Source organism: Rhea americana, unplaced genomic scaffold (genome assembly GCF_003343005.1).
Source record: "Rhea americana isolate MKP2758 unplaced genomic scaffold, rheAme1 scaffold_201, whole genome shotgun sequence".
In the NCBI taxonomy this organism is placed as follows: domain Eukaryota; kingdom Metazoa; phylum Chordata; class Aves; order Rheiformes; family Rheidae; genus Rhea; species Rhea americana.
Window position 1 is genome coordinate 291,805 of NW_028186162.1, and position 27,481 is coordinate 319,285.

The 27,481-nt window shown below is 42.8% G+C and overlaps 1 protein-coding gene across 2 annotated transcripts in view; it reads right to left on the reverse strand.

Moving 5' to 3' along the window:
- Positions 1 to 19,693: 19,693 nt before the first annotated feature.
- PEAK1 (pseudopodium enriched atypical kinase 1) overlaps positions 19,694 to 27,481 on the reverse strand; it is an 84,232-nt gene continuing 76,444 nt past the window's right edge. For both annotated transcript variants that reach the window (XM_085303951.1, XM_085303952.1), the window contains one exon: positions 19,694 to 27,152. In XM_085303951.1, coding sequence (XP_085160077.1) covers positions 25,998 to 27,152 — 1,155 coding nt within the window. In that variant the 3' untranslated portion in view covers positions 19,694 to 25,997. The remainder of the gene's footprint in view (positions 27,153 to 27,481) is intronic.

Here is a 27,481-nt window from a genome sequence, read left to right on the forward strand (position 1 = left end):
GGCGCGCGGCACGAGGCGCGAGGCGTGAGGCGCGCGGCAGAGCTTTGCCCCGAGCCAGCGCCCTCGCCCGGGCCGCGGGGATGGGGCACGCCACGGCGAGCGCCACGTTGACGCCCGCCAAGCCCGGCGCCTTTCCGCAGAGGAAACCCGAGGAGGGCCGAGGAGAGGTGACGGTTTCTGCCAGCCGCGCTTGATCCGAGCCTGTGTGAGGTAATCGCCACCTGAAACCAGCTGCTCGGTTTATTTATAAAGTTTGTTTTGGAGCAACCGGGATCCACCCGCAAATGGTGAACGGTTTGCCATCTCCCCGGTCCCGCCGACCCCCTTCTCCCCCATCTTCCCTGGCACCACAATATCGTCCTTCAGGATCTCGCTTTTATCTTTTTTCTCCTCTGAAAGTTGCCATTCCCGAGCGGATCCCCCTGCGCTCGGTGAGCTCACTGAGCACCTTCACCCTGTTCCTTTTATCGCAGATTTACTTCTCAGGTGGAAAAAAACACTTCCCGTGGCTGAACATTTTAGGGATCGATCTTGTAAATTGAGGAAAGTAGTGAACAGTTATATTTCACTGCTCTGTTCCCATGGTAGCAAAGTTAGTTCTTTCCTCCAACAATTTTGGGAAGTTATATCCAGAACCAGTTCCTAGATAGTGTAGAGATACTAAGTCTTTTTTGTGTCTTTCTTTTCAAGTCTTTGTATGCAATGGATGAAACTTCCCAATCTTGTGAGCCTTAACACAGCACTCTCTGTCTCTAGAAATGAATGTATGTACCCAGAAGATGTGTTCAAAGTTTTTTTGCACTGTTAAATGGCTTTGCAGTGAATTTCTGGCATTTAGGGTGTGATAGTGTCTTGTAATTTCTGGGGTTTTTTAATATGCAGCCAACTTGCACTTTATATTGTGCAATTCTGTGACATGCAATACTTTAAAAACATATTCATGTTTACCATTAAAAAAATACTAAGAGTTGATAGAACAAAAGCCTAAGATTAGTTGGATAGAAAAAAACTTTATAGAATTAACAATGACCTTTAAAAAACCTCTCAAAGATTTTGCTACAATGCTGCTATGCTGTTTTAATGTTGAGATTACAAATATGTCTGCTCTGATTTGCTATAATAATTTTCTATATTCTGCAATGCGTATGTAGGACCTGGTGTCCAGTAAACATGTTTCTCTCTCTTTTTTTTCCCCCCACATCAGGCCTTGTTTGAGAACTGAGTGTGTGATAGGATGCAAGAAAAGAGTAGGATTTCATACTTGGACAGGAGAAAAGAGAAGAGTGCTTCTACATGACAGCTTCTGATAGGGCTGCAGTTTTACACATGTAGGGGGAACAAAAGAGGTAAGAGTCACTGAGCACTGGAAAAAGGAATTACAGACTTTAGTCAGTCTTTTTGAATGGGCTGAGAGAGACTAACTCAAGTGTGAGCTGGACTTGCTTTACCTGAGATGGCAAAGCCAAGCACCAAGAAGGTGGTGAATGGCAGTTGTATCTCTAAGCATGTCCCAAATGCAATAGGGATGACATTCTTTGCTGTGTTGTGCCCCTGCTCTCGTGCGTAAGAAGCTGTCTGGCAGTGGGCACCTGTGTAGGATTTTTGTCATGCTCTTGTGTAGTGAAACGTTCTTGGTTCTCTGGAGAATCCACACAAAACTTTCGAGCACCACCATTCTCCATAACTTCTAATCCACTGACTCTGTCTTGTGTGAAGTGTCAACTGGTGCTGGCATCTCATACCAAGTGGGGCATGCCTGTCAGTGTTCTTTGGGTGGGAGATGCAACCAGTAGCAGGAAGCCACCAAAAATTGCCCCTTCTGCCTACATGGGAATGGTTGGAGGGAATTCTAGCTCATTGCCTGCACAAGTATAGGAGGAGGAGGGACAGCTTGCAGAACTAAGCATAAGCAGTGCAGTTCCCAGGAGAGCAGAGCACAAGGTGTGCTTGAGACAGGTTATAACAAGTGTTTTGCAAACTGCAGTTTTGACAGCTGGCTTGACTGAGTTGGACTGAATTGTCTCCAGCACAGCCTTGCTTGCTTAGATCTTCTCTACCTCTCTTGATGTGGACAGATAGCTGGGATATATTTTTGTCTTTAATCCAATTAAGCCTCCTTGAAATTCTTCATGCTCTTTAAGCATTTCACAACATCCAGCTTCTAACTAGCATTATGGCAATGTTTTCAGAAACATATACTTGGATATAAGGATATCCTTCACTGCTGCCTCTTTTGAGAAAGTGAAAGGATCAAAGACCTCAGGAAGTGTGCAGGGCAAGGGTGGCCCAGAGTTCCCCAGTGAAGAATGCAAGTAGGCTAGCAACAAGGTGTTCGCTATGCAATTTGTGAACTCAGTGCTACAGTCTGGCAGTGCTTTAGCATTTAATGTGAGAGGTGACATGTAGTCACTGAAGTGCTAGTGCAGCAGAAACCACACAGGTTGGTTGAGGGTCTGGTTAAGGTAAGTGACAGGAGAAGTTATCTGGCAGATCATCAGCAAACTTGGACATGCAGAAATGAGTGTGCAAGCAGATACTACTATGACGTAGTTTGCCCTGAAGTGTAATTATGCCTGATTCAACTCTCCAATTTTTTATATATGCAGTAGGAATTAAATTCTGTGGATACAGTGCACTTTACGTTGATGCAATTGAGTCTACAGTGTTAAAAATCATTGATCTTGACAAGCCTGTAGACACATCGTGTATCCACAGCAATGATAATTTGCAGTTGCAGGCATGCATTAGAGAAGTATGTTTTCTTGTTTCTGGGACAAAGAATGTAGCAAATCTTATTAAAATAAGGTATCTCTATTTGAAAGAATTAGGTATTATAGAATAATCTCATATTTTTCATCATCTGATGAAATAATCAGAAGCTTCTCTGATACTTTGAAGAATATAAGAGCCTTGGAATGTCCATGAAAGCTGAAGGATGCACAGTGAAAATGCCTGATTGCTTGACACAAACATTTTCTTAATCAACCTTTTTAGTCATTTTATGGAATCACAGTTAGGAGAAGACAGCATCTGTCAGTGTGTTGCAAACTAGTGAACAGAGATAGGGACAGGGACTGTCAGTGTTAAGTAGGGAGGGCAACAATACATTAGATCTTTCATTTTTTCTGGAACAGAAGAAATCTCTTACCTCTTTAAGGTCCCACCCGCCTGATTTAGTAGGTCCCAGGAGTACCAGTCAAGACTTGCAATATGTTAATTGCCATTCACTGGTAGCAAATGATCTCATAGGAGTCACTCGTGATCATCAGATGTTGGAAGCAAGGTTCATTTTATTGCCAGAGAAGTGATGTAGAGGGAACACCCTTCATGATGTTGGGAAACAAAAAGATTGAGATTAGTTTATTGTCTTTTCCTTATACGGTCTCTATCATCTGAATAAACCTATATAACTTGCACTTTTCAATAATGAAAACAGACATAAATATATACATACATACATATACAGTGCATTTAAGTAAAACTTACATAAAATAACTATTTAATAATATATACCCTTATTCAAATATGTTGCCTGTCATGAAGGATATTTGCATGCCCTAATTTAGTTTATTCTAGCACACATTTTTGATACTAGACATTGTGGTATTGTGGTAAAGGTTGGCATGTTGGAGAAAGTTCTTTCAGATTTGAGAAGTACTGCAGAAGTAAGAGTTTCAAGATAAATTGTAGTCAGGCAGAATCTGAAACAGTTCTGCTTATACACCCAAAGAACCACACAGTAGTTCAAAAAAACAGAATATGAAAAGATTCCACTTAAAAACATGTCACTGCTATTGGTAGCTTATCCAGAAGTACATTAACATTGTATTTAATAAGAAGTAAGTGTGGGTTGACTTCAAAGTCTTCTCTGATGCTGGAAAGCAGCTGAATCCATGTGGTTCATCCACTTCATTTTGTGAGAAAAACAGTGGGAGGAATCGTGGCACTGTCTATCCTGGGTTTTAGATGAACAAACTACACCAGACTGCAAGTGACACCTTCTCCCTTCCCCATCATCCTATCTGCTACTAGAGCTCTCTGCCAGCTTCTATGAGCTCTTCTTTCAGGGTCTACATCCTGGGAAATGGCTTCAGTCTCACATTACCTTTCCTTTGGCAGCACAGCTTAGCACAGCTCTCCAGTGCCTGCACCTGCAGGCCCCCATGCTCCTGTCCCTGCATCGCCCCACTCCCTTTCCAGCTGAGCCAGTGCAGCTATTTGAAGTGGGGCACTGCATTTTTGTCAACAGCTTAGCACTGCTAAGGAAGTGACTGGGAGATGGGAATTTCTTAAACAAAGAACTAGTGTCAAAGAAAGGTTTGTGAAAAGTCAGACTGCTTTGGTGAGTTTTGCCTTTCTGCAGCCAGCTTAAGCAACCCTCCACTGTACCTTCTGCCTTCTCCTTAACACTTCTTCTCATGAGGGTAGCAACGGTACCATTGTAAGTATTTGTGTAACCATGGAAACAAAGCAAGGAGCAGATTATGGTAAAAAATAACTCAGAGGAAAAAAAAGTTATATTTTTAACTTGGATTTTTTCCCAGTTTATTCACTGGATTGTCCCCAAGACAACATGCACCACCCCACTTATCAGGGCCACACATAGGCAGAAAAGAACAGTGGGCAGTTGGGTTGTTTTATTGGCATTGCTGCTGGAAGCAAAGCGCCTCCAGCTCCATCTCCCACAAAACTGAGACTCCTAGAAAGTGTTTCACCTTCCCTGATCTCCTCCAGCCAACGTCTGGTTTAGTCTAGGCAGTGTAAGCTGGCTCCTCAAGTTAACTTCTGTTGCAATAGAAAGAGAAAAGATTGTCCATCCTATATGAAAGCAGGTGTGCAAGACAGATGAAATGGCTCACATTCTGGAAGGACCTCACAATCCATTAAATATAGAGGGAGCCTAAATGAGTGGCTTATGCTTGGTCAGATGAGCTCTCTTGAACCTTTAAACTGTCACTGCCCTGCACCTTTCAGCCAAGGGGCTGTATAGTTTCTTACAGAGTTCCAGTGCAGTTCCTGCTATTAGCCAAAACCGTGCACCTCCCAAGAATGATATAAAAAGCAGCATTTAAGAACCTCTGCTCTTTTGCATCTAGTTCACTTTAATTTGAACTTACATCCTTTAAGCAGATATAATACCAACCATCATCGCTTGCTGTTTTTCTTGTTCAAAATACAGCTGTTAAGGTCATCTTCTGTAGTTACACTCTTCTGCTCTTTGTGCTGTGCTCCTGTTTCTTGCTCATACTCTGTATATCTGTATTGCCTTTTCCCTTTTGCAGCATCCAGCTCAAGCTATTGCACAACTCTTACCTTAGCTATTAAGTTTGTTTTACCCGTGCAGAAAGTGCTTCACAAAGAATATTTTGAAGGTGACATAAAGATAAGACAGTAACTCAGCAACAGGCGGAAAAAATCAAGGAAATGGGCTTCCTTATACTTTGTCCTGTACAAGAGCTGTCTGGCCACATCACCCAACATGCCTGTCTCTCTGTCCCCATTACATGGTGGGGATACCTTCATTTTCTGTAGGTGGTGGCACACCTCAGGGGCATGGCTTGGGGAGCATGGGGGCGTGGGAAACGCACTGCAGACAGGGTCTCCATAAGGTGGTGTGGGACCTCTCTGCCTGTAATGCTAAGTACCATTGTCAGTCGATTACATAGATATCTGCAGCTGAAGCGTATTTGAAGAAAAAAATCTAATATTAAACTGTTTAATCCTTATAGCTGGCATTGCTCTAGCTCAGTACGTCCTTGGAAAGAAGAAAACAAAAAGATTAATCTTAAAAAAAAAGCCACAAAACTCCCTAAAAAACCAAACTGTAATCACAAACCAGCTGGGCTGTCTTCACTTCTGAAATGCATCTCTACTGAACTATTCTGCTGGTGCCATCTGTAGCTGCTGTGAGTTGCTCCAAGATTTGGCATCTGTGTTTGTACACAGGCCTTTTATCAAACTTGTTTGCGGTTTACCAGTGATTTAACCCTATTATACTGAGAGAAAGGGGATATTGCAGTCAAAGCACAAAGTGCATGACCTGAGAACCTTGTCTGCATTTATTCTGTGGTACAAGGAAATGTGCGTATCCTCTGTCTTTGCTTTCCTCATAATTTCCTGATGTTGTTTCTCCACCTCACAAGTGTGTTATGAGTCTTAAGTTGATATGTAGGAGACCTGGAGCTTCTGGAAGTCAAGGCTCCTACTGCAGTTGTTACTCTGTGCTCCCTTCTGTGAATATTTTGCCTGCCCAGTTGGAAAGGCCAAGATACTATCAATGGGCCCAGAGCAGATGCTCAGCGTAATCCTGCCAGGTGCTAAGCACTGTGACCTGGCTCCAGAAGAGTGTTTTAGCATACCTTAGCATTCAGGAGCAGTTCTAGTATAGTGAAAGATCTGGAAAAAAACCCATTTGCTACTTTCCAGGTGGGTAAGGATAACTAAAGGGAATGTGACTACTTGTCTTTTATTCAAAAAAACAGCATTTCTTTCAGTATTCTGTAAATGTCTCTGTTTGCTTCTAAATTTTGCCTTTTCACAGCTGGCAGATAATTAATCCTCCTCAACTACTACAGGGAAAATTAAACGTCTTCTTACCAGTGGTAGTTTGCTGTGTTCATTTCTGAAAACAGCACTCTAATTCTTGTAAATGCAAGTTGATCATGGCTCAATATCCAGAAGGAACAACCAAACAAACTCCTATCAAGTACATGTATCCAGCTAGAAGAAACATAAAACACTAAGTTTTATGTGGAGCCCATATCTGTGTTTTAGTACCTCTCTAATACTGTAGGCCAGTTTTTCGGGGAATAATTTATGTTCTCCAATATTATGTGTATTTTAGTGCTCACTTAATGACAGCCTAATATTTCAAACAAAATACAACTTCTGTAATGAGATACCTCGTTTCTGCCAGGATGTTATTAGGATACCTGCTATAGTGATCTAATGAGATTGACCTTCATTTCATAACAAATTGCTCTCCTCCTGAAACTACTTTTAATAGYCTTCTTGATTTATGCAAAGGGACCTATAGCGATAGCCTTCTGTTTGGGGAATAAATGATTCAAATAATTATAAATTTTATCAAGCTGACAAGTCATTTTCAAGTGCTACTATATTTTTACTGTTACATACACGTCAAGTCTAACATTATGAAAGTCTTTATTTTCTCTACCTCTCTGCAAAGAGCAAAATAAATGAGTTTAGTTCATGACAAATAGACGATAAAAACATTTAATTGCTCACACTATTTTAGCAGTTCTTAGGCATTCACCTTGAGGGGATTTTAACTCCCTTGAGTGCTATTTGCTGCCATCTACCGGACATCTCTCAAAATTTCAAGGAGTAGATCAAATTAGTGCTGCAATGTTTCCTTTCTGCTGATATTGAAGACTGTTGTGCATGTGACATCTATTTTTAACGAGATGAATTCTATTAGATTATTTCTATTAAAAGCTATTAAAAGATAATGAAGGAAAAAATAGAAATACATATTCTGCATATTTGTGCTGACTGTCTTAAAGCTATTGATTAATTGAAGCAGGATGGTTTAAGGCATCCCTCCCTTCAGAGGGAAGATGCTTAGAAGATGGGCACAGTTGGTGTTGTATTAATAATAGATAGGAATGCTATGCTATTCTGTAGTTATTTTAAACTGAAAAGCCCAAGTACCTTACTACCATTACTTAATCCTCACTGCATTCTTGGAAGATATCTTTTACTACATGGTGCCAATTTTATGGACTGAAGTCATGTATCCACTGTGAGGTGGGCAGATTTTCAGGTTTTGCGTGCGAGTTTCCAATTGCAGAAAAATAAGTAGTACGAGAGTTATGACTGCATGTTTTCTTAGTGCGGCTTATGCATTTATCCCATTTCTTCCAGCCTTCCTGCAGATCAGGCTGCAAATATCATGCTAGTAAACTCCTCTTCCAAAAATCCACAAAGACTGTTGAGTAAAGAACTTGASTCAAGAAAGTGATCTGAGTAAGATGGAAGTTAAATTTAAAAGGCAAGGCTTCCCAAAAATAACAAGAACATTGTATTTCCTCAAAGACCATGCATGTTCCCATTTTAAGATAATGAACTTTCAAGCCTACATGTAACAGCACCATCTGGTGACTTCTGCCACAGCAGGATACCAAAGCAGGGACTCTGCACACCTTGCCAAATCACAGCCAGCGAGTCAGTCAGCATCCCCCAGCAGAGCCACTCCCAGTGTTCTCATTGCCAGGTACAGTTTGTTCACAGATATAAAAACACACTTTCACTCCCGTTTCCCGGCTTTGGCTGTTGTCATTATTTGTGCAGACAAACAGGAGGATTTGCTTGTGCTTGAGTCCTCCTCCTCATTTCTTGGTACACAGATGTGCTTTCCTCTTAGCATCAGCGAAGGGCTCTGCAGGCAAAGCTCCCTGCTTACGGTCCCGGCCTCAGTGGTACTCCCGGTGCCTGGCACCCGAACCTCTCCTGGCTGCCCCGTCCTTCCTCCTGCCAGCCTGAGGCAGCAGTTCAGTCTGTCGCTTTCAGTTTTGCTGCCCGCTTCCATATCAGTCTGTCCTTGACTTTTTTTTGCAGCTGTCCCATGTAATGCCGCAGTTGCTTCACTACAGAGTAAGAGTGGGAAACCTGTCCAGTGATCCCTCATGCTGCTTCTCCATGGATGTCGACGGTGCCCCACCAGAGCAGGATGCACTGTCTCAGCTCTGTACCTCTGATTGCTCATGTTGCTTGCAGGCACATTTGAAGTGTTCTTTCCCCTCTAAAGATCGATCCACAATACTATTTTGTCAGCAGACAGTGCTAAGGATAAAGAAAGAACCCCTCAGAGCAGGCCAGTTGACCTCCTCAGTAAGTGCTGTTACTTCCACAAAACCAAGGAACTGCACGATGCATTTGTAGGCGCTGTCCCCTGGCACCACAACGGTTGTGTGCCACASATGGCACTGAGCAGTCTGGTCGCAGAAACAAGCAGCCTCCCAGAGATTTCAGGTCTCCTGTAAGCAAAGAGCAGGTGAAAAGATACAGAGCTTAATTCTCCAGTGTGTTACACCATAGTGTCCTTGATTTCAGTACACTTCTGTCTCACCTTAAACCTAATATAATCGACTGGCATATCATGCTTTTAACCCAGAAATCCTCTAGATCCCACACATCTCAGGCAGTCATCTCATCAGTTGTAGATTTCTGATTCACCTACATGAGTTTCCATGGCACAGAAGAGAATAAATCTCCTTTGCTTCAGCCAGAAAGCATTCTTTGGGTACAAAAGCCTATGAACCTAACAAAAACATCGTATATCTGCATTAAGATATAGCAGATAAGATTTTACCTCCAGCAGCAATCACACAAATGCTGCAGGAAGAAGATACTAAGGCTATTCTTTCACATAGCAGCTTCCTTACTTTGTTAGGAAGCAGTTTCTTACAATTTAGAACAGCAAACTAAGCTAACTAAAAATATCAGGCAGTGTTGCAAGCCAGAARCAGCAACCTGCCAGCAGTTTATATTTCATCTGATGACCTGTGTGCTTCAGCAGGCAGGTGTATGTATTTTAGGGCAGAGGAAGGATGAGGACCAGAGATCACACCTGAACAAAGATTGCACCTGTGATCAGAGATAAGGATGAGGATTGTTGAGGAGCAAATAATACTGTATTATAAAAAATTTCCTTCCCAGAGTGTCTGAAGCCCTTTGCTTTCTGATGAAATAACATGGCATATATGCCAATGGGTGTGGATTGGAAGCCTGCAAGGAGGCTCTGAGGGTATTTTGGAAGCGAGGAGATTTACTGAATGCTAAAATACAGCTTTATACTGAGATTAGATTGGATGGGGGGTGAGCTCCATTGTAAACACAGAAGTTTCTAGCTCCTCAAGCCGTTGTGAGAGATTATATTTCACTATTTGAAAGTTCAAATTTGCATCTGCATTTTTCATTGGCTTAACCTGTTCGGGAATGTCTTCATAGTGAAAGACATGGCACATAGCATTGTAGGCTATAAAAATATATATAAGCAATAGAGAGAGCATGTGTTATACTACTATTATTGATCGATTTTGGTTAAAAAAACGAACAATAAAATCCAGTAAAAACAAAGGCAAAAGATCAAATTCTTAAGTGTAACACAGTCCTTCTGATATACAGCACTGGGCTGTTGTTAAACACAGACATACACACTGGCTTTCACTGATTTTTCTGCTCTTAGGGTTCCTTCCTGCTCACCCAGGGATGACATACTTGCTGTAAAAGCAGTTGTTGTGTTTCGTTCTTCCTTCGCTGTCACTGCCAAGCAGAGATCACTGAACGGCCCAGCAGGGAGGAGGCAGAGGACTTCTGCCAACAGGGTCAGACTGTCTAATACTGCTTGAAGACTCCCTTCCTCTCTTTCCAGTTTGCACAACAGTGTGCATATGGCATTCAGCGTGTCTCTCTTTGGCACTTCTTCACCAAGTGGTGAACAGTGTCAAGGGAAAGAGAAAGAGATTGTTATGGGGATAAGGAAAGGGAAGAATGCAGTGTCCTAAAATAGGCTGCTTGCATCAGCTTCCTTCGGAAACTTCCCGTAGTGTTCAGTGAGATTTAGATTTAGGCTTCCCATTCCTGATCAGGACTTTGGGTGGACCAAAAGAAAGAACCCTAAAACATCTACSCCATATATTTGAGAAAAGACATGATATATTCTGAGTTGGGATAGAACTACTTACAAGGAAAGTCCTGACCATGATGAATACGTCCAATAAACCTTTGTGCTTTTTTCTCTTGTTAGCAATAGGTGCACCGATGCTCCAAGTAACCTGAGACAAAACAGAGTGTACATAGGGACGGGAAGCTTTTTGCTCTTGGAGGATCAAGCTTCTCCTTTCACCGATGCCTATGGATAGTGGCAGGTCACTGTGAGACAGATCCAGCTTACTGACTGTTGTAAGCTGAAAGCGGTGCAAGCTTGGTCAGGTTGTGTTTCATGTGTTTCAATTTTGAATAGCCAGAATGTTGGGCCAAAGAAATATTGATGTAGTGCACCTGCCTTTCTTTCACAGCAAGCATCATGCTCACTGCAAATCCATTGGTGAGGGCGAGCACTTTGCTCACTTAAATTCATGTGGTATAGTTTGAGGAAAACCGTGGTGAGGTGGTCGGCCACTGAACTCCACTGAACCTCCAGCTGTGGCTCTCATCATAGGACAGCTTTGCCAGGGATATGTGGGCTTTAATTATGAGGTTCTAACTTGTGAGGTTTTATAGTTAACTGGGGGTTCCTGTGTTCATGGCCATGCTGTTTTATTATTTGACACATTCAGCACATACATAAGAATAATTTACAGCTGCTCCTTTCATATCCTTGTGTCTGCATTCCATAAACTGTCCTCTCACATGTTTTGAATCAATGTAGCTCGGTGGTCTTCAGTGGGGCTATCTTAATTTACATCTAGACCTGCACAGACCAAAGATGCATCTTTGTAAAATGCATGAGTCTCCATCCAAGGCATCCTTTCTGCATGTAAATTCTTGCCAAGCCGGAGATCTATGTGTGTTAGCAGAAGGTTTTGTTGGTCTGAGGTCCAGTGAACTTCACATTGAACTTGAGCATTTTTCCTGACCATAATTGTAATTGATTTTTCAAATCAGCCTGGAGAGTTATTCTGTCTCTGATACAAAACACAGCTGCATGTAGCACAAGGAAGGCCTTCTCCAGAGATATAAAGCATTCCAGAGCCCAGCCGTGTGCTGCTTGAGTAAGCACTGTGGCTGGTTTGTGTTTCAGTGGGTTATGTGCAGTTATTGCCTTTACTCTTGAAGTAACCTATTTGAGCAGAGAGTAAGAACTGTTCTGCACAAGGACAGCTATTTTGAACTTAAGATTTTTTTGGAGAGAGGAAGAAGTGCAGTGAAGGATAGAATTAGGTCATAACTTTAGCATGCCAAGATTTTCCTCTTGCTTTTGTTTACTGCTTTTGTAAGGCAGACGCTCACATTTAACCATATTGGAAAGAATAATCTTTTGTCTGCAGTCACTGCATCAAAATACAAAGGTATTCATTGATATGATGAAAAAAATTAATATTTTCTACATTTCTAGGGGAAAGTATGGCTATAAGGACAAGTCAGTCTTCTCAGCTAAGTAAGTAGCATTTACCATGAGGAGAGAATAAACAGTCAATTAAAATCAATTAAAGTTTTTCTCAAAAGCTGTTTGGAATCTCAGTAAAATGGCTAAAATGCAGTGCAGCACACCAGCACTTTCCTGATGAAGTCAGATTTGGGACAGGAACAGCAATGGGATCTTTGATGATGAGTTGGGTAAAAAAAGGCCATTTTTCAAACTGAGGGGCGGAACTCAGCTCAGTGCAGTCCAGGCAGTATCCTGAGCTCACCGATTGCTTACTGCAGAGAGGCTTGAAATCTTAATTACTTGGGCTATTCAGAGCTAGTAAATGCATTCAAATTAGAAACTGATGTGTAATCACCCCTATTATTAAGGTATTTTGGGCAGCGTGAAAAATAAAATTATATTAAACCATTTATTAAAGTGTTAATAAACTGATGACCGTATTAAGTTTGCCTGGCATCTACAATGTGGTATATGGCTTTGCTTTCAGAGGTGGTGAGCACCCACATCTTCTAGTCTCTTTTGTAGCAATTGTGCACACATGTGTATGTGGGAGTGTGTGGGTGAACAGATAGTACTTTTGGAAATCCAGCCTACATTGTGTGAATTAAGAATTTAGACGTGCTCTTATAAGATGAACATGTGGCTCTTATCCAGATAGAATCTTCTGCTATTACGTTATATCCATTCTGAAAATTGCTAACAACTTTGAGCACTTATCTAACTACATCCAGAATAAGGCACACTTTCCTTACATGGTTAAAACAAACTGCTCTTCCTACCTTTTCAGGGGATAGCATAAATTCAGAGCCATGCCACTGGCTTATTTTGGCAATTTGGAGATGTAAGAAATATTGGAATCRGATGTTTCCAATTTAATTCAATCCCTTGTTAAGTTGATCACCCCTTTAAATCAATCTCAGCCTCAGGAACTAAATCATTTGTATTAAAAATAGCACAATGCCCACTCTTTCTTTTAATCAATGTTGACTGCTTTAGGCAGGTATTAAYGGATAATCTGATTACTGGCTACACAGTGAGAGAAAAAATTGGAAATTCAAAAAATAATCAGAAGAGAAAAGAAATGAATCCTTAAAAAGACACACAGCGTTAAACAAATTTGAAGGAAAAGTTATTTTGGCCAAGGATTATTACTGGCACAATCCCTAAGATGTACAGCTTGTTGTCTCTGCCATGAGTGACAGGCTCAGCCATGTGTTTCAGTTGTAATGGTGAGGAGTGTATCAACAGACTGCCAAGAAGAAGGAGGTGTATGGTAAATCTAGCGTCATTTCCTCTTAGATTTATTTACACTTACTAATGGGATTTATGTGTTAGATGCTTACTGGTATAAACTGGCATACCTCCACTGAAGTCTGGCTGCATGATTTCCAGCCCCCTCTCTCTCTGTGAGTGTGGGTGGACACCATTTGCCTTCTCAGTGGCATTTTGTGTCTTGTCTGGGACTTGTTGCTTCCAGATTTGTGCCTGTGTGTGTGAAAGCACTTCTTCATTCAGCTACTTCAGCTGGTAGGACCTTCAAAGCACTTGCTGTAGTTCCCAGGCTCTTCTGCCTACCCGCCACATCTGAGATTCAAAAAGTTCTCTGTGTCGGGGAAAGTCCTGTGTGGGGACATGCCTTAAGTAGGGGCAGGATGCCTTGGGTCTGGAAGGTGGTTCTGTAATCAAGGGTGAGCTGATGTCAGGAAGCTAGGAAAGGCTCTGTTTCACCGGTCTAGGAGTGTAGGCAGAAGCTGGGCCAGAAGTGAAGAAACCTCAAGAACGTACTACCTGGCAGGGTCCTGGAATGGTGCAGGAATCAGGGCTGGCAAGAAATATCCCGGCGCACAGCTAAATCCAAGTCATGCCCTGAGCATTGGGGAGCAGCTCTGCAATTGCTTCATACCAGCTCATGGGGAAAGTTACCAGTCAGGCTCACTGGCCAGTTCTTTGATCTTCCCTGGCTGACTTAACTTGGGAGGTCCTCAGTTCTCTGGAGATGGAGCACTGCCAACTCCAGGGCCGTCAGCTTGGCAGTGCTTGACAGAAGCTGTCAGGGACTTAATTTGAAGGGACTGTACTGCATCTCCCTCGGTTTCTTAGAAGTGTCATCCTGGGAATGTGTCAGAAGTGGGTGGTTTATTGTCCACTTTCTTTTCATGCAAATTGGCAATGCTGTTGTAATGACAGGCCTTCTGGCCAGCCACTGACTCCAGAGAAGACTTAGACTGGTTATTTTCTACCCACCACCCCTGTGACTGCTCCTGATGCTTGAGTAATCAGGCTAAATGGAGCTCATGGTCTGCAGCTCCTGGATGCCACTTTTCCAGTGCATCAGCACTGGAACGATACCCAGCACGCTAGGAGAGATCCGAAGCTCCTAAAGAGCCTGCCTGGTGACTGCAACGTAAGAAAGACGCCTTCACAGTCTGCTACTTTGCAGGTTGCCTGGTAGCAGAGAGGACAGGGTGGTTTACACGAGTGTCCTAATGTGTTCCCCCGTGCTGTTAATCTTCACCTAAGTTCCCAGAGCTCTCACTGAATCTCCATTCAGTGTATTTCACACTAATGTGGGGCTGAGTGGTATCGTATGCCATCTGAGAAAGGACTGCAGACCTCTGACTGGGGAGTAATACGAACCATACATGCTTATCACATAAACCTTTGAAGCTCGCAGTAGAGACTGCTTAAAGTCATCGGCATGATAATACAGCAGAAAGATTTGGGATTTAAACCCACAGGCTGATGCACACATTTCTGATGGTGTGCCCAGGCTGACCACTCCTGTTCATGTCCAGGGAGGCCATTTCTCAGAGCCTCCTGTTAAGAGAGGCTGCTCAGGAATGCCGAGGAGYGAGACCGTTCCCAGCGAGGTGGGGGGTGTGTGTGCTCCAAGGCAGTATTACCGCCTGCAAAACAGAGACATTGACACCGTTCTGTGACACAGAAGAGAATGGCAAAGTGGCAGAGGACACAAAAAGTTTTAGTCTCAATCTGAAGGTCTATTCAGGCTGAAGTAAACATTGGAGCGACTCRATCCACTATTCCAGTGGTGCAGTCTGATTTCCTTTCTTTTTAGAAGCTGTGTAATGTTGCTGTTTTCTTGCTTGAGCAGTTAATGTTAAAATTTAACAACAAAATAGATTTATAGTAAAAATTTTGTAATTGATGGAGGCTCCTAGGTAGTGGTGGGCAATCAGTCATGATTCGGTGGTAAACAGCCTGTGAGTAGAAATGTTGTAGGACTTATTTTAGGAGTACTGGACTCGGCCTGAAGTTCTTGCATCCTGTCCCTCTTCAATGAGGCTGCTGTGTCCTTGAACACATCCCTTCACTTTGCTGTTCATCAGTTCCTGAGTCTGTGACATAGGACTTATGCCCTCCTTGTGAAGTACTTTGGGAGTGCCACACATCCCACATTGTATTTTTATTTTCCTTTTAGTGAGTGAAAAATACAGCTTTTTAATCATAGAAACAAGAATTCTGTGACAAATGCAAATTGTTTAGGGAAAAAAGACTATTGTGTCCAAGAACCAGTCTTGGACCCAAGTTGTTCAACATTTCTGATTGCTGATTTGCAGAAAGAAATGATGAATCACCCCGTGAAACTGATTTATGGCTAGCATGAATCGCAGAAGGTTGTGAAAGATTCTAGGTGTGTTTAAACTTCCTGAAAAAGCAGACAAAAGCAGCAAAGGAAATTTAATGTTGGATAAACTCAGACTAGTTCCTATTACTAAAAAATAAACTAAACAGTCTAATCTGAACATCCAGGATTCTCAAAAATCAATGCTCTAGGCCTGGAGATGTCTGCCCAGGAAAAGTAAACAGGTTATTGATGTGCAAGAGATGAAATACATTCTGACATTTCTACAGCGTGCCAGTATCCTTCCTCTTAATCTTTCAGTGGTGTGGGCCACATCACCTGAGAAAACACGGACCGGGAAGGTCTCACTGAAGGCAGTGAAGAGAACGGGACTATGTGCCGAGCTTCACAAGGAACGAGATGCTGAAGGTGATATGTGCACAGGGAGATGCTGCATGCCACAGAGAAACAATCTGTATGGTTCATGGCTGCAAAAAGGTCAGTGTTGGTCAAGCTCTAGGCCTGGGTTTTAGGAAGCAGTGGATCGTTTTACAGCATTTTTAACTGGAGCCATAAAAAATTTGTCATGTGGTATCCCACAACATCATCTGATATCCCATTGCTGCTGCTTGTTTTAAGCTGGGGAGAACCCTAATGTCTTGTGGTGACTGCTTTAGCAGTAACTGCCATACAGCTACTGATGCATAAGCTGGAGTATTTAAGGTTAGGAAGCATAAATGCTATTTTCAGGACTAAAATGGAGAAAGTTTGCAAGCAGACCTGCTCCCCTTGCTATTTTCATGGTTTAGGTATTGGCTGTCCATGGGGCAGGATACAAGCCTATCTCTGATAGTAAGCTGATTTAAGCATAGTGCTCCTGTAGGACTCAATAGCTGAGTTCCTACAGTTAAATTGCAAGCATGTCTGTTTTTGATGTTAAACTTACACTGTTCGCTGCTGCTAATCTAGGCCAGTAAGACTTCCACAGAGAGGCAACACTTGAGATTGGACATCAGGCCTCTAAGTGCCCCTGCTCCGTCCTGCTGCGCATAGGGGCCGTCCCCGGGCCGCTCTGCCCCGAATGGCAGCGCGGGGGAGCGTGGGCTGTGCGCCCCTCCGCCGCATCGCTGGCTCTCCCCCTGCACAGGGCACCAAGCCAGGTGCCTCGAGTGACAGCAGCAGCGGCACGGCACATCCTGGCCCCTGCAAAAAACCAAGCAGGTACCTACATGGCGCACATCAGGGCAGAGCTGGGTGAGACAGCAGCCTCCCATTTGTTCGCTGAACAGAGGGGCTGTGAGTAGGGCTGCCTAGTATGAACAAGAACAGACAGCAAAAACACCTTTGCAAAAAGCCTTTGCATTCCCATTTGTCCCCTTGTGTCGTGTAAGATGTAGTGGAGACCTGTAGCTTTACCTTAAATGACTGTCAGTTACTTCTAGCGTCTGCTTCTGCAAATGTCCTGACTGCCAACTGCAATGTAACAAAAGAAACCTTAACAACAGCAAAACAAGCAGGTCTCACTGGTCTCTGCGGGTAAGAGCAGAAAATGTTCAACAGCCATAATTTTCAGTTCTGATTTCATACACATGAATCTGCCTCAGAGTCCCTAAGCAGTGCTCTGCAGCCTGCTTCAGCCACCAGACACTGCTCACTTGGCTTCTGTTCTCATTTGAAAGACGGTCTGATAGCGAGGAACCTGCCTCGATCTTCCAACCACGATTTACAGCTGCCTGCTGGGATGGCAGTAGTAGCACCAGGTGAACTGCAATAGATTTGAAGGCCCAAATGGTGTTTGAACACATATCTTTCCTCACAGAGCCATGACTCCTCCAGCTGCTGATATTCACAGATAAAGACTAGGTACTTTTCTGAAAGATATACTTGCACTTAAATTACTGGTCTCAGGAGATTTCTACCAATCCAGGATACATCAATCCAGTAGTAGCTAGGTGAAAAGGGAAGCCTAGATCTGACAAATAACATAATGGTCCCTTTTTGGCATTAAAATCTGTGGCTTGTTGTATGATTATGTTAGAGCCATATTGGCTTTATGAGCAGAACTATCTCCTTGTGTAGTTTCCAATATCAACACTGCAGTATTTGAGCATCTGTGCATATTTTACAGAAGTAAACTGCTTTGTTTAGGAAGGGGGAGTGCCATTTTCAGTGGTATGCAGGTCTTGGATTCTTTCTCATTTTTTGAAGGAGATCCCTTAAATGATCAGTGATTTTCCAGTGCATCCATTATTTCCCATCAAACACGTAATTTGAACAGTTTGCTTTGTGAGCTGGCTGCTCTTACCTGGTTCCGGTTAAAACCACTGTGGAATAAGGAGGAGGATAGCATGATTCATAAACGGCAGCACGGAAGCTCGTAACTGGGACTAAAGGGGCAGCTGGCAGGGCCTACGTGATGCATGAAGATTTCCTAAATCATAAGGGTTTGTCATGCATAGRAACTTAGTGCTTTACTTCACAAACATTGTCTACCAAAAAGTGAGTTTCTGAGCTGGTAAAAAACCTGATGCAAGCATTTTCCTATCAGCTTAAAAAGGCATCTTTTGGCTTCGCTTGCATTTGTGTCTGGCGTGAGCTAAAATGAGACTGCCAGAYGGTGACCCCATAGGGACATCCACTAAGGACTTTGCACTGACATAACTCAACTAGTTTCAAACAGGCTTTAGTTAAACTAGTACAATTACYGAGCCTTGAAAGGTTTCAGACTGTTCTTGGATGTCTTTCCACAGTGTTGGTTGGTGCTTGCCACTGACAAATGGCATAATCCAACCCTTTTAACTGAGTCCATGGCACTTCATTAAAGCAAACAGGGATGATTCTGGTAAAGCCAAAATATCTCTATCAGGCTGTTAAACGTGCTGTGTATTTACTGATGTCTCTGGAGCTGGTTAGCTTTGCRTTTTTAAAAAGAAGGACAATAGCTTAAACTGGTTTTGGAAAGCTTTGAAACAGTGAYCGAGAGATAGATGGGACTGGCCTGTAGTAGTTACACTGACTCTGATCACGTGCAGCCCTCCTGAAGTCGGTGACACACCTGCACAAAGCCAGCGTAACTGCAGGAAGAATTGAGCCCTCAGGCTTTTTGCTATTTTTTTTAAGAGTATTTACACACAGTGCTATGCTCAGGCAGAACCACAGCATTGCTGTGACGTATCTGATGTCATCTGGTCTATGCTAATAAATTAGCATCTGCAGCTACTATTGCTACCTATCAAATCTGTGTACAAAATGGAGCTGTTTGATCTCACTAGSACTGGAGTGTGTCTGCTTCATCGCAGAAGACACATATTATCCCATCTGTTTTTCAGCAGAATCTCCATCAGGCTATAGGCTTCAAGGTAACRGATCAGACACAAAGCGAAGTGCGCTGCAGATGAGTGCCTTGGAGGCATCCTGCTTTGTCACAGCATATAAAAAATCACTTAAAGCCATTTATTCCTTCGCAGCAGGTCATTTAAACCCTGTCCACACTAGGGAAATTGCTAACTTTGGCTCAGCGCCTTCAGTGACAGCAGTCGCCCTGGCRTGGACACATCGCTGTCTCCGTTTTCATCAGAGTGTCAAGTCACTTCACTCCACAAAGGCCTTAACAAGACGGCGGTTAAAACAGCACAGCAGCCAGCGGCTGGTTTAGGCTCGGGCTGGGGCTTGTCCAGATGGAGCTGAAATAGTGCCAGCCACGGTGAGACTTTGGAGGAAAACAGTCGGAGGCGGTACGTGGTGCTGTGCCCCGAGCGTGGTGCTGGGGAGCAGGGGAGCCCGGCCCCGGCCGCCAGCCCCAGCGGCTCTAGCTCGCGTCAGCGGCACCCGCACCCCAGCTGCCGCTGCGAAGCGGCCAGCTCTTCTCCTAGCCAAAACTTCGCCGAGACTTGCCACCTTSCGACAAGCACGCCGAGGTCAGGCATCTTCCTCAGAAGGCTGCATTTTAGGCTAGTTGCCTAAGAGAGAAAAAGATGACGACTGCAAATTTGACCTTCAGTGTAATAAAACTAGTTTATTTACACAGTAACATGAATGCCACAGAGTACACAGCAAAGTACCACAGCAAACCAGAGTGTAACTGCCCCTGATCACAAAGGAAGGCTTGAAGTTTATATACTTATTCATATAAAAATGTGTAAATATCAATATGAAGCACCAGATAAAGCAATGCAACCAGGAATTCCAAACACAAATTACCCACAAGAAATGGAGTTGAAATCAAAAACAAAGAAAAGAAAAAATCCCTTTTCTAAGGGATTTTAAAGAAATCCCATTTATGAAAGACCGTCAATTTTGGAATCCCTAATTTAAAAATAAATTTCCCCTTTTATTAAAAACAAAAACATTCTTAAATGCTCAGCATAATTAAGATTTAAAAGAAAAAAACCCAAGGATTTCAACTGCAAAACCTTCTACTACCAACAAGCCAAAGGATAAAGAAATGGGTTTCAAGTCATTTTTGAAGAGATGTTATTTCTTTTATGAAACTACTCTGTTAAAATTTACACAACCTTAAATATATATTATATATATAATATATAATATATATATTTTCAAACAAAAGGGGCAAAGAATATTTTTGGGATACAAAACTTCATATACATACATACATATATATATATATATATATATATATGCATATATATGAACATGTATTTCTTCCATATAAAAAAATTCCAACCTCTTCTAAATCCCTGAAATCTTCCCCATGGATTTAAGGAAAAAAAAAATCTTCATAGCCTGAAGTACAAACCAAGTTCTCAAATTCTGTAGAGTGGTAAAATGCTTATGTACAGGAAAGCTGAGAGTTCATGCCTCACCGGCAACTCTGCTCGATCTGAAAGCATTCTGTGGTTTCCAACTAAATGCTGACTGGAGCACCAATGCAAGGAGACGTATAGGAAATTATTTAAATCATGTTCTACATCTGTTCAAAACCATCATCCTTCTAATACTGTATCCAGGTGAATAATAAAATCCATAYAGATCGTCTACTAGAAATTCTTTTCAACACAGCAATGGAAAGGACTTGCTCTGCCTTTTGGAGTTGAGGATACCTTGAAGAAATTTCTCCCCAGTATATCTTTGAAAAGTATATTTTGCCCTTTCCTCCCTTGAAGTGTTTGGAATCTAGATGATGGTTTAAAGAATATTATAAAGAAAATACAGGTGTATTTTTGGGGAGCAGTATTATTACAGAAGTATTTAAAATTCTATACTGCACTTCTTTCATGTTACCTTACTGCATAACTAAATCATCATCACGTCTCTGTACAGTAACCAAAGGGCTCTGACTGCTCTATTTAGGTTTTCAGGAGTTTTAGCAGAAGCACTACCTCTACTAAATCAGAGTAAAATTGATGGCCCAGTCATGTAGGAAATAATGGTCTTACACAGTTTCTAAGAAGAAACAGACTGCTTAATTCTTATTTGGGGAAAGGGGGAAAGGAAAGTGCATTAAATGTTCCCTCAGAAAAATTACAGTTGGATTAAATAAAAACAGGACTACTTAATTTATATTTACACATGAATTTAACTGTTTAACTGTTCATTAAACTTTTATTAAAAATCAAAAATTATATTAATTTGGGTGGGGCTTCTCAGCACAAGAACTGAGAAACAGACTTTTCTAATGCAGCAAATACTATTTTTATATGCCATATGGGACCTATAGTATGAAGCTGCAGAATAAACTCTTCCAATAACTGATTGCTAACACACATCTGATTTATTTAAACAGCATATTCTTCTCTCTAGTATGTTGGAATTCCCATGTGTTACAATGCCAAGATGATCCACTTGTATCTTGTGGGTGCTTTTGGCACGTGTGGCACTTAAAAGACGTAAGGTGGAACATTTCTGTAAATGCTCTCTGCATTGTTGCTTGTAGGCCAGCAACAAAACAGTCTAGCCTGAATTACAGATTTCACCGTGTCTGAACTTTAGAAAGAGGCCATGCCTCTCTATTCTGACATTCCAGAGACTCCAGAGTARAATTCTGGGTCTCCTTTATTCCTGAAGATTTCTGGGCAAGTTTTTACTAGTAGATTCTCTTTACATTCACCTGGATTGTGCATAGACTGGATCAAATCTGAGGCTTGAAAGATAATCAGTGAATAAACAATTCCAACTGAAGAAATACAAAGCAAAAACACCTTCCGTGACATCTTGGAAACAGCTTTCCAGAGCTCCTGTGTTACCAGAGGCTTGCATTTCACGCCGCAGAGTACCGCGTGCAGCACGTCCACCGCCTCCACCAGTGGCGGCCCGGCCCGTGTCCCGGCAGGAGCGGGGCGCCTCTCCTGCGCCGCCTCTTCCCACACCAGTCCGCTTCCTCGCCTGGACGCTGAGTGTCCGGAGTCGATTGTCAAAGCAATAGGCTGCTGGGATGTTGCTGTGGTCAGATGAGACCAATTGACTTCTTACCTACTATTACCTCCCTTGTGCAGATTCAACTCCAAATTTGAAAGCCCACAATTTTGGCTGTTACCTGATGTTAAGCTGTACAACAAGCAACTTAAAGGAACTTGCTCACATAACTGAATCTCGAGAAACAAATGTTCTCATGGACTAGATCCCCTCATCCTCGTATGAAATGCACCATTTTTTTTAAATGGTCTTTCACATCCCAGTGTGGGCAGTATTATTTGTAGGGCTATCACCAGAAGAATAAGATTCCCATCAACTGACCAACTTCACTTTATTTTTTTGACAAGGCACTAAACATTGTGAATCCAATCACTGTACTCTCTCTGTAACATTAGAGAGATTTTTAATGGCTCTAAAAGGATCAGAAATCACTCATTACAATTCTTCTTCAAACAAGCATTTGACTTTCCAGAAATTACTTTGCACTGGAAAAATCTGTAGAGTTCATGTTAAAAATATTTGAATGGCAGCTTTTATTAATAGAAAAATATATATTTACAGTCAATACTGTTATCTCAGATTTGCAGCTCTTCCTATTTCTTGAGCTCAGCTGAAAGTGCTATACTACTAAAAAATTCAAGATCTGTGCACATGTCCATTTAAGTTACCTATGCACAGTTAGGGGTTCTGTTCCTGTTACACACAGGATCCCAATTACAAGCAGAATGGGTTTTTTTCCTTTTGCTTAGCAATTATGCTGTAGCATTCTTAGGATTTGTTTACAATCAGTTTAATGCATACATTCTCAGGTACTTATCTGGCACACTCTGTTGCCAGGATGGAGGACCGCCACAGACATAGTTACAATCACCGGTTATGGGCATATCTGCAAAGTCAGCCTGAAGCTCCCGCAGGAATAGCTCAGGCCAGATGGTGTTCGACTTTGTTGACCGTTCTTACTTTTTTAAAGAATAAAAGAAAAAAACCACACAACACTACAAATTGCTAAAGTTTACCCAGTGCTGCACAAGGAAGAGATTCGTAGTCAAAATCTATCCATGCTTGAATATACTGYAGAGCTAAAGTGAGTATTGGTTCATCACAAAAAATACAAACTGAAATTAGATAGCGAGAGATACAAAGGCTTTGGACCAGCTGCATTAAATATGAAGGGCTGTAAAACATTCAAAGTTCAACTTCGCGTGTGCGCGCTGACACGAAAGCGACGCTGAGAATACGTGTCCGTATATACAGAAACCTACTGGCTGAAAGGAACGAGCCCGCTGCAGCGGCGAGTGGTCCGAGAGCTGCTCACACAGCCTGTACTACTTATGTGAGAAGTTATGTGCGCACAGGTACTACAGAACAAACAAAACCAGACCACAGAGAACAAGAAGCAGTGCCCTGCTCTCAGCTCGACACACAGTGACTAGCAGGTAGCAGAGAGTATGGGGGCGAGCTGTCACGCYGCGCGTATTCGCGCTCTCCGAGCGCTGCCGGCCTGCATCCCGAGGGAGCGGGCTGCACTGCGTGCGTGACTCCTTGTAAAGGGGTCGTTTACAAGCTGCTCAGCGTTAGCGTAGAAACGTTCTTTCCTGATGTAGTGGAAGTACCTCAACTACATACATTGCACTTGGACTTTCAATGCACTGTCCTCTTTTTTCATCAATGCCGACATCCTAACCTTTTGCCAGAAAGAAAAAAGTACATATCACATTAAAATATATTATTCTTATCCTTGCCTGATCCTTCACTGATACAGGTGAATCAAACAACAGAATAATAATCCCAAGTTTCAAAAATCTGTAGGAAGGTCACAAAAACAGTCTATATACTACTGCACAATCAATGTAGGCTTCTACGCACTATTCAGCTTAGCTCTGATAGATGCCAGAGAAGACTAGTATCGACATTTTAACCCCTCTGAATGTATAGTGTGGATCCAGAGCTAGTTTTGCTGACCTTAAGCCTGCAGGACTGTTTGTTCAGTTTCCATGCATCTGGTCCAAGCATGCATATGCTGTATAAAGTGGCTATTTGTTTCAAGGCTGAAGTGAATTGATTCCTCACAGTTTTAACAATTAAAATGAAACATCAATCCATAAAAAAAACACATGGGTATCGGCGCATTTATGTGCCAGGAAAGTAAAAGAAGGGGCTGCAGATCTAGCATCAGGTAAAGGCTGGTGTGTAAAGTGAACACTGTAATGTACAGCTTTAAAAATACATACAAGAATTGCACATAGATCCATAGGAGAGAAGCACAGGCTCATGACTAGGGCTGCCTGCTGTCCATCACCCAGGTCAGAATATTCGGTGTCACTTTTTCCCCTGCATCCAAACGTATTCTTCAGAGCGATTCAGGAAGCCATTCAGAGCCTAGCAATACTGAGCAAAGACGCTGTCTGCACAGCCGCAGAGGTTCCTTAGGAAACAGCTGTTACGTCAGGCAAGAAGTCAGCAGCTGCCTTGCGAAGTGCAAAGCTCCTTCAGGCGGAATTTTTAAAAATTCCACCTCTTCAGTACTCAATAGCTCATTTGCTGGTCCCAAACCCTGTCTGCAGTGCTCCTTGAGCTGTCTCCACAACATGCCGCTTTTAGGTTGTTGTCTGTTAGACATCAGAAAACCCTGGTCACACATAAGAAATACGCAGCCAAGCAGCACTACAGGAAAAGTGGATCACGATGTTGTTAGTTGTGGCTGCCAAACTTAACAGCTCCCTCACTAATTAAAACCCAGCATTTTTGCCCCCTTGTTTTTACCCTTCAGAGAACTGTCTGGAGTAAAAGCATTTTCACGCGACCTGTTCACTACACACAGATGCGCTCTGAACGGTTCTGCCTCTGCCAACATCCGGCAGTGCCAGTTTCAGTCCCACTTTGCAATATGGCACAAGAGACAAGAGCAAACCAAAATAAAACAGAAGAGGTGGCTGTTATTTTCATTCCTATTCTAACAGTGATTGTCAGAGAAGGTTATGTACTTTCTATCCATTTCAAATCAGGCTTTAGCGCCTTTTGCAGCGGAAGCAAAATTTCAGTTGTCCACCATGTGTTGTATCGTTCTTGTACAAACACAGTTATATCTACATTACATCACCTATCCAGCCTGGTAAGCGTCATGTGGGAAATGGGAAAGACGGTGTGAGCATACTGTGTTTTTTAATACAGAGATCTTAAGCTAAAGATAATGTCCTGATTAAGGCAGGATCATTGAAATCAAGGATCCGTGGTTAGCAAGGATATGAGCAGGCAGAGGAAGAGAAAGGGGGAAGAGGACAGAATAGAGATACTTACTGCTAGCTGACACTGGCCACAGTCAGCAGAATAACCACATTTGGGAAGAAAACAGAACAGTGTTAGAAAGATCTGAATCCTTCTGAATGAGGCCAGGAGAAAGAGGAGTTCAGCCCATTTAGGGGTGACTGACTAAGCTGAAAGATTCACACGGGATGCGGAATGAAAGGAATAAAAGGTTTTGTGGCCTGGAGCATGGTGGATCATTTGTTTCTCATTTAATAATTAATCCATCTCTGCTGGTGGTCAGTGCTATTCACTGCCACTGCTGCACATAGAAATGACAGAAACCATCCAGAAGATGAGGGGAGTTTGTTCACTGCAATGATAGAAATAGTGGTATCTGTTAAGGTTTTAAGGTTTGCTCTCCTTATCAACCAGATATTGAGTTACAAAATGTCTGATCCAAATGTAGGAGGATATAACTAAGCCTAGCAGAAAGCAAAGTTTTGGTTGTATCAGGCATAGGATGCAATGTTTCCAACAGAACCTATTTGCTCAGGGTTGCTGGCTTTGAAATCTAGGCTTTTTTTTCYTTTTTAACACTTGTACGAAGTGTGAGCCCTAGGGCAGGCTGGAGTGAGGACTGGGGCAGGGGGAGGCTTCATGGAAAGCAACAGGTTCTGCAAACTAGTGCTGCTGCATGATTCTCACAATGCGATGAAGTGAGTCTATAGTGGCAAATGCCAGGTATTGACAGCAAAGCCAGTCTTCAAGAATAAYTCCACAGTCCCTGTCCAAGGACTTCTCTGCAAACTTGATCATCAGCAGCGTCCGTTTGATGTCCAGCCAGTTCTGAAGTACGGCATCCCTCCGGGCTGGGTTGGAAGATGTGCTGAGAGCATGAAACAAGTCCTCACGTGGACCCCACAGCAAACACTGAAGGATTCCCTTGGCTTCTGATATCAGGATCCTCTCTGAAGGGTTGGGATTCAGCAGGCAGCTGGCAAGTTGTTGGAGCCCTTGAGAGTAAAGGGAGCGGCAAGGGATCTTGGGGAGATCAGCACGGGTATACTCCTTCTCCTTCAGCTCTGGATTCTCATCAAACGGATTGGGTAAGTGCAGCATTTCATAGATGAGGATACCAGTCTGGAACTCATCACACTTTTTGTACTGTGTTGCAGTGATGATTTCTGGAGCCAGGCGGGACTGATCTCGTAGGACCTCAGGATCCACCATATGACTCTTCTGCTTGGCCTGGGAGAAATTGCTCACTATTAACCTGGCTGGGCAAGCAGTGTTAGGATTGGGCTCCACGGACTCAGAGTTCAGARGGCTGCCTCCTGGTCTGGAATGAACCAGCAGCAGGTTCTCCAACCGCAGGTCACAGTGTGTGATATGATAGGGTTTCAGGTGCTCCAGGCCCAAACACAGCTGTAAAAGGAGTAGACAGACCTGCCTCTCATATAAATCTGGGCTTTTTGCATGRCGAGATGTAGATTCCCGCACGAAGTCAGCCACTGTTAAGTATGGGACCTCCCGTGTGATGACCACAACACGGCTGCGCTGCTTGCTGATGGTCCCCTGGTTGCTGGAGCTGTCTTTCTGTGAAGCCTCTGTATTGGAAGGGGTCTCTCTGTTCTTTTGCTCAGGTTCTTCCTCCTCTTCTTCCTGCTCTTCCTCCACCTCTGGTGCATCAGTATCCTCCCATGGAAGGAGGCGAACAGGCACGTCAGCAAGGAAATGGCCACAGTCCTGTTGGATGTTAAAGTTGATCGCCAGACTCTGCCGGATGGATAAGCTGTGATAATACTGCTGGGATTCTTTCGCTTTGCTCTTACAAATCTGAGKGAAGAAAATAAACAGAACAGACAATGAAAATCCTTTATTTGTAAATTCTGTRTCCTTTTTTAATACACACTTTCTTGATGGGCATCCTCATTCTAGCACTAAACACAAATACTGAAAAAGTGTTACTGAAYGGACCTTGGAAGACCATCTTAAGGCAGGTGAACAGTTACTGCTGGATAGGAGCAACCGCATGTCAGTAAGTGCAAAGTAGCTTTCCCTGTGGCACGTATGGAAAATACAATGGAAAATACAACTTAATTCAGGCAGGTTGCACTTGCAGTGAGAACAGCAGGCTGATGCATGGCAAATTCAGAGTAAATCTT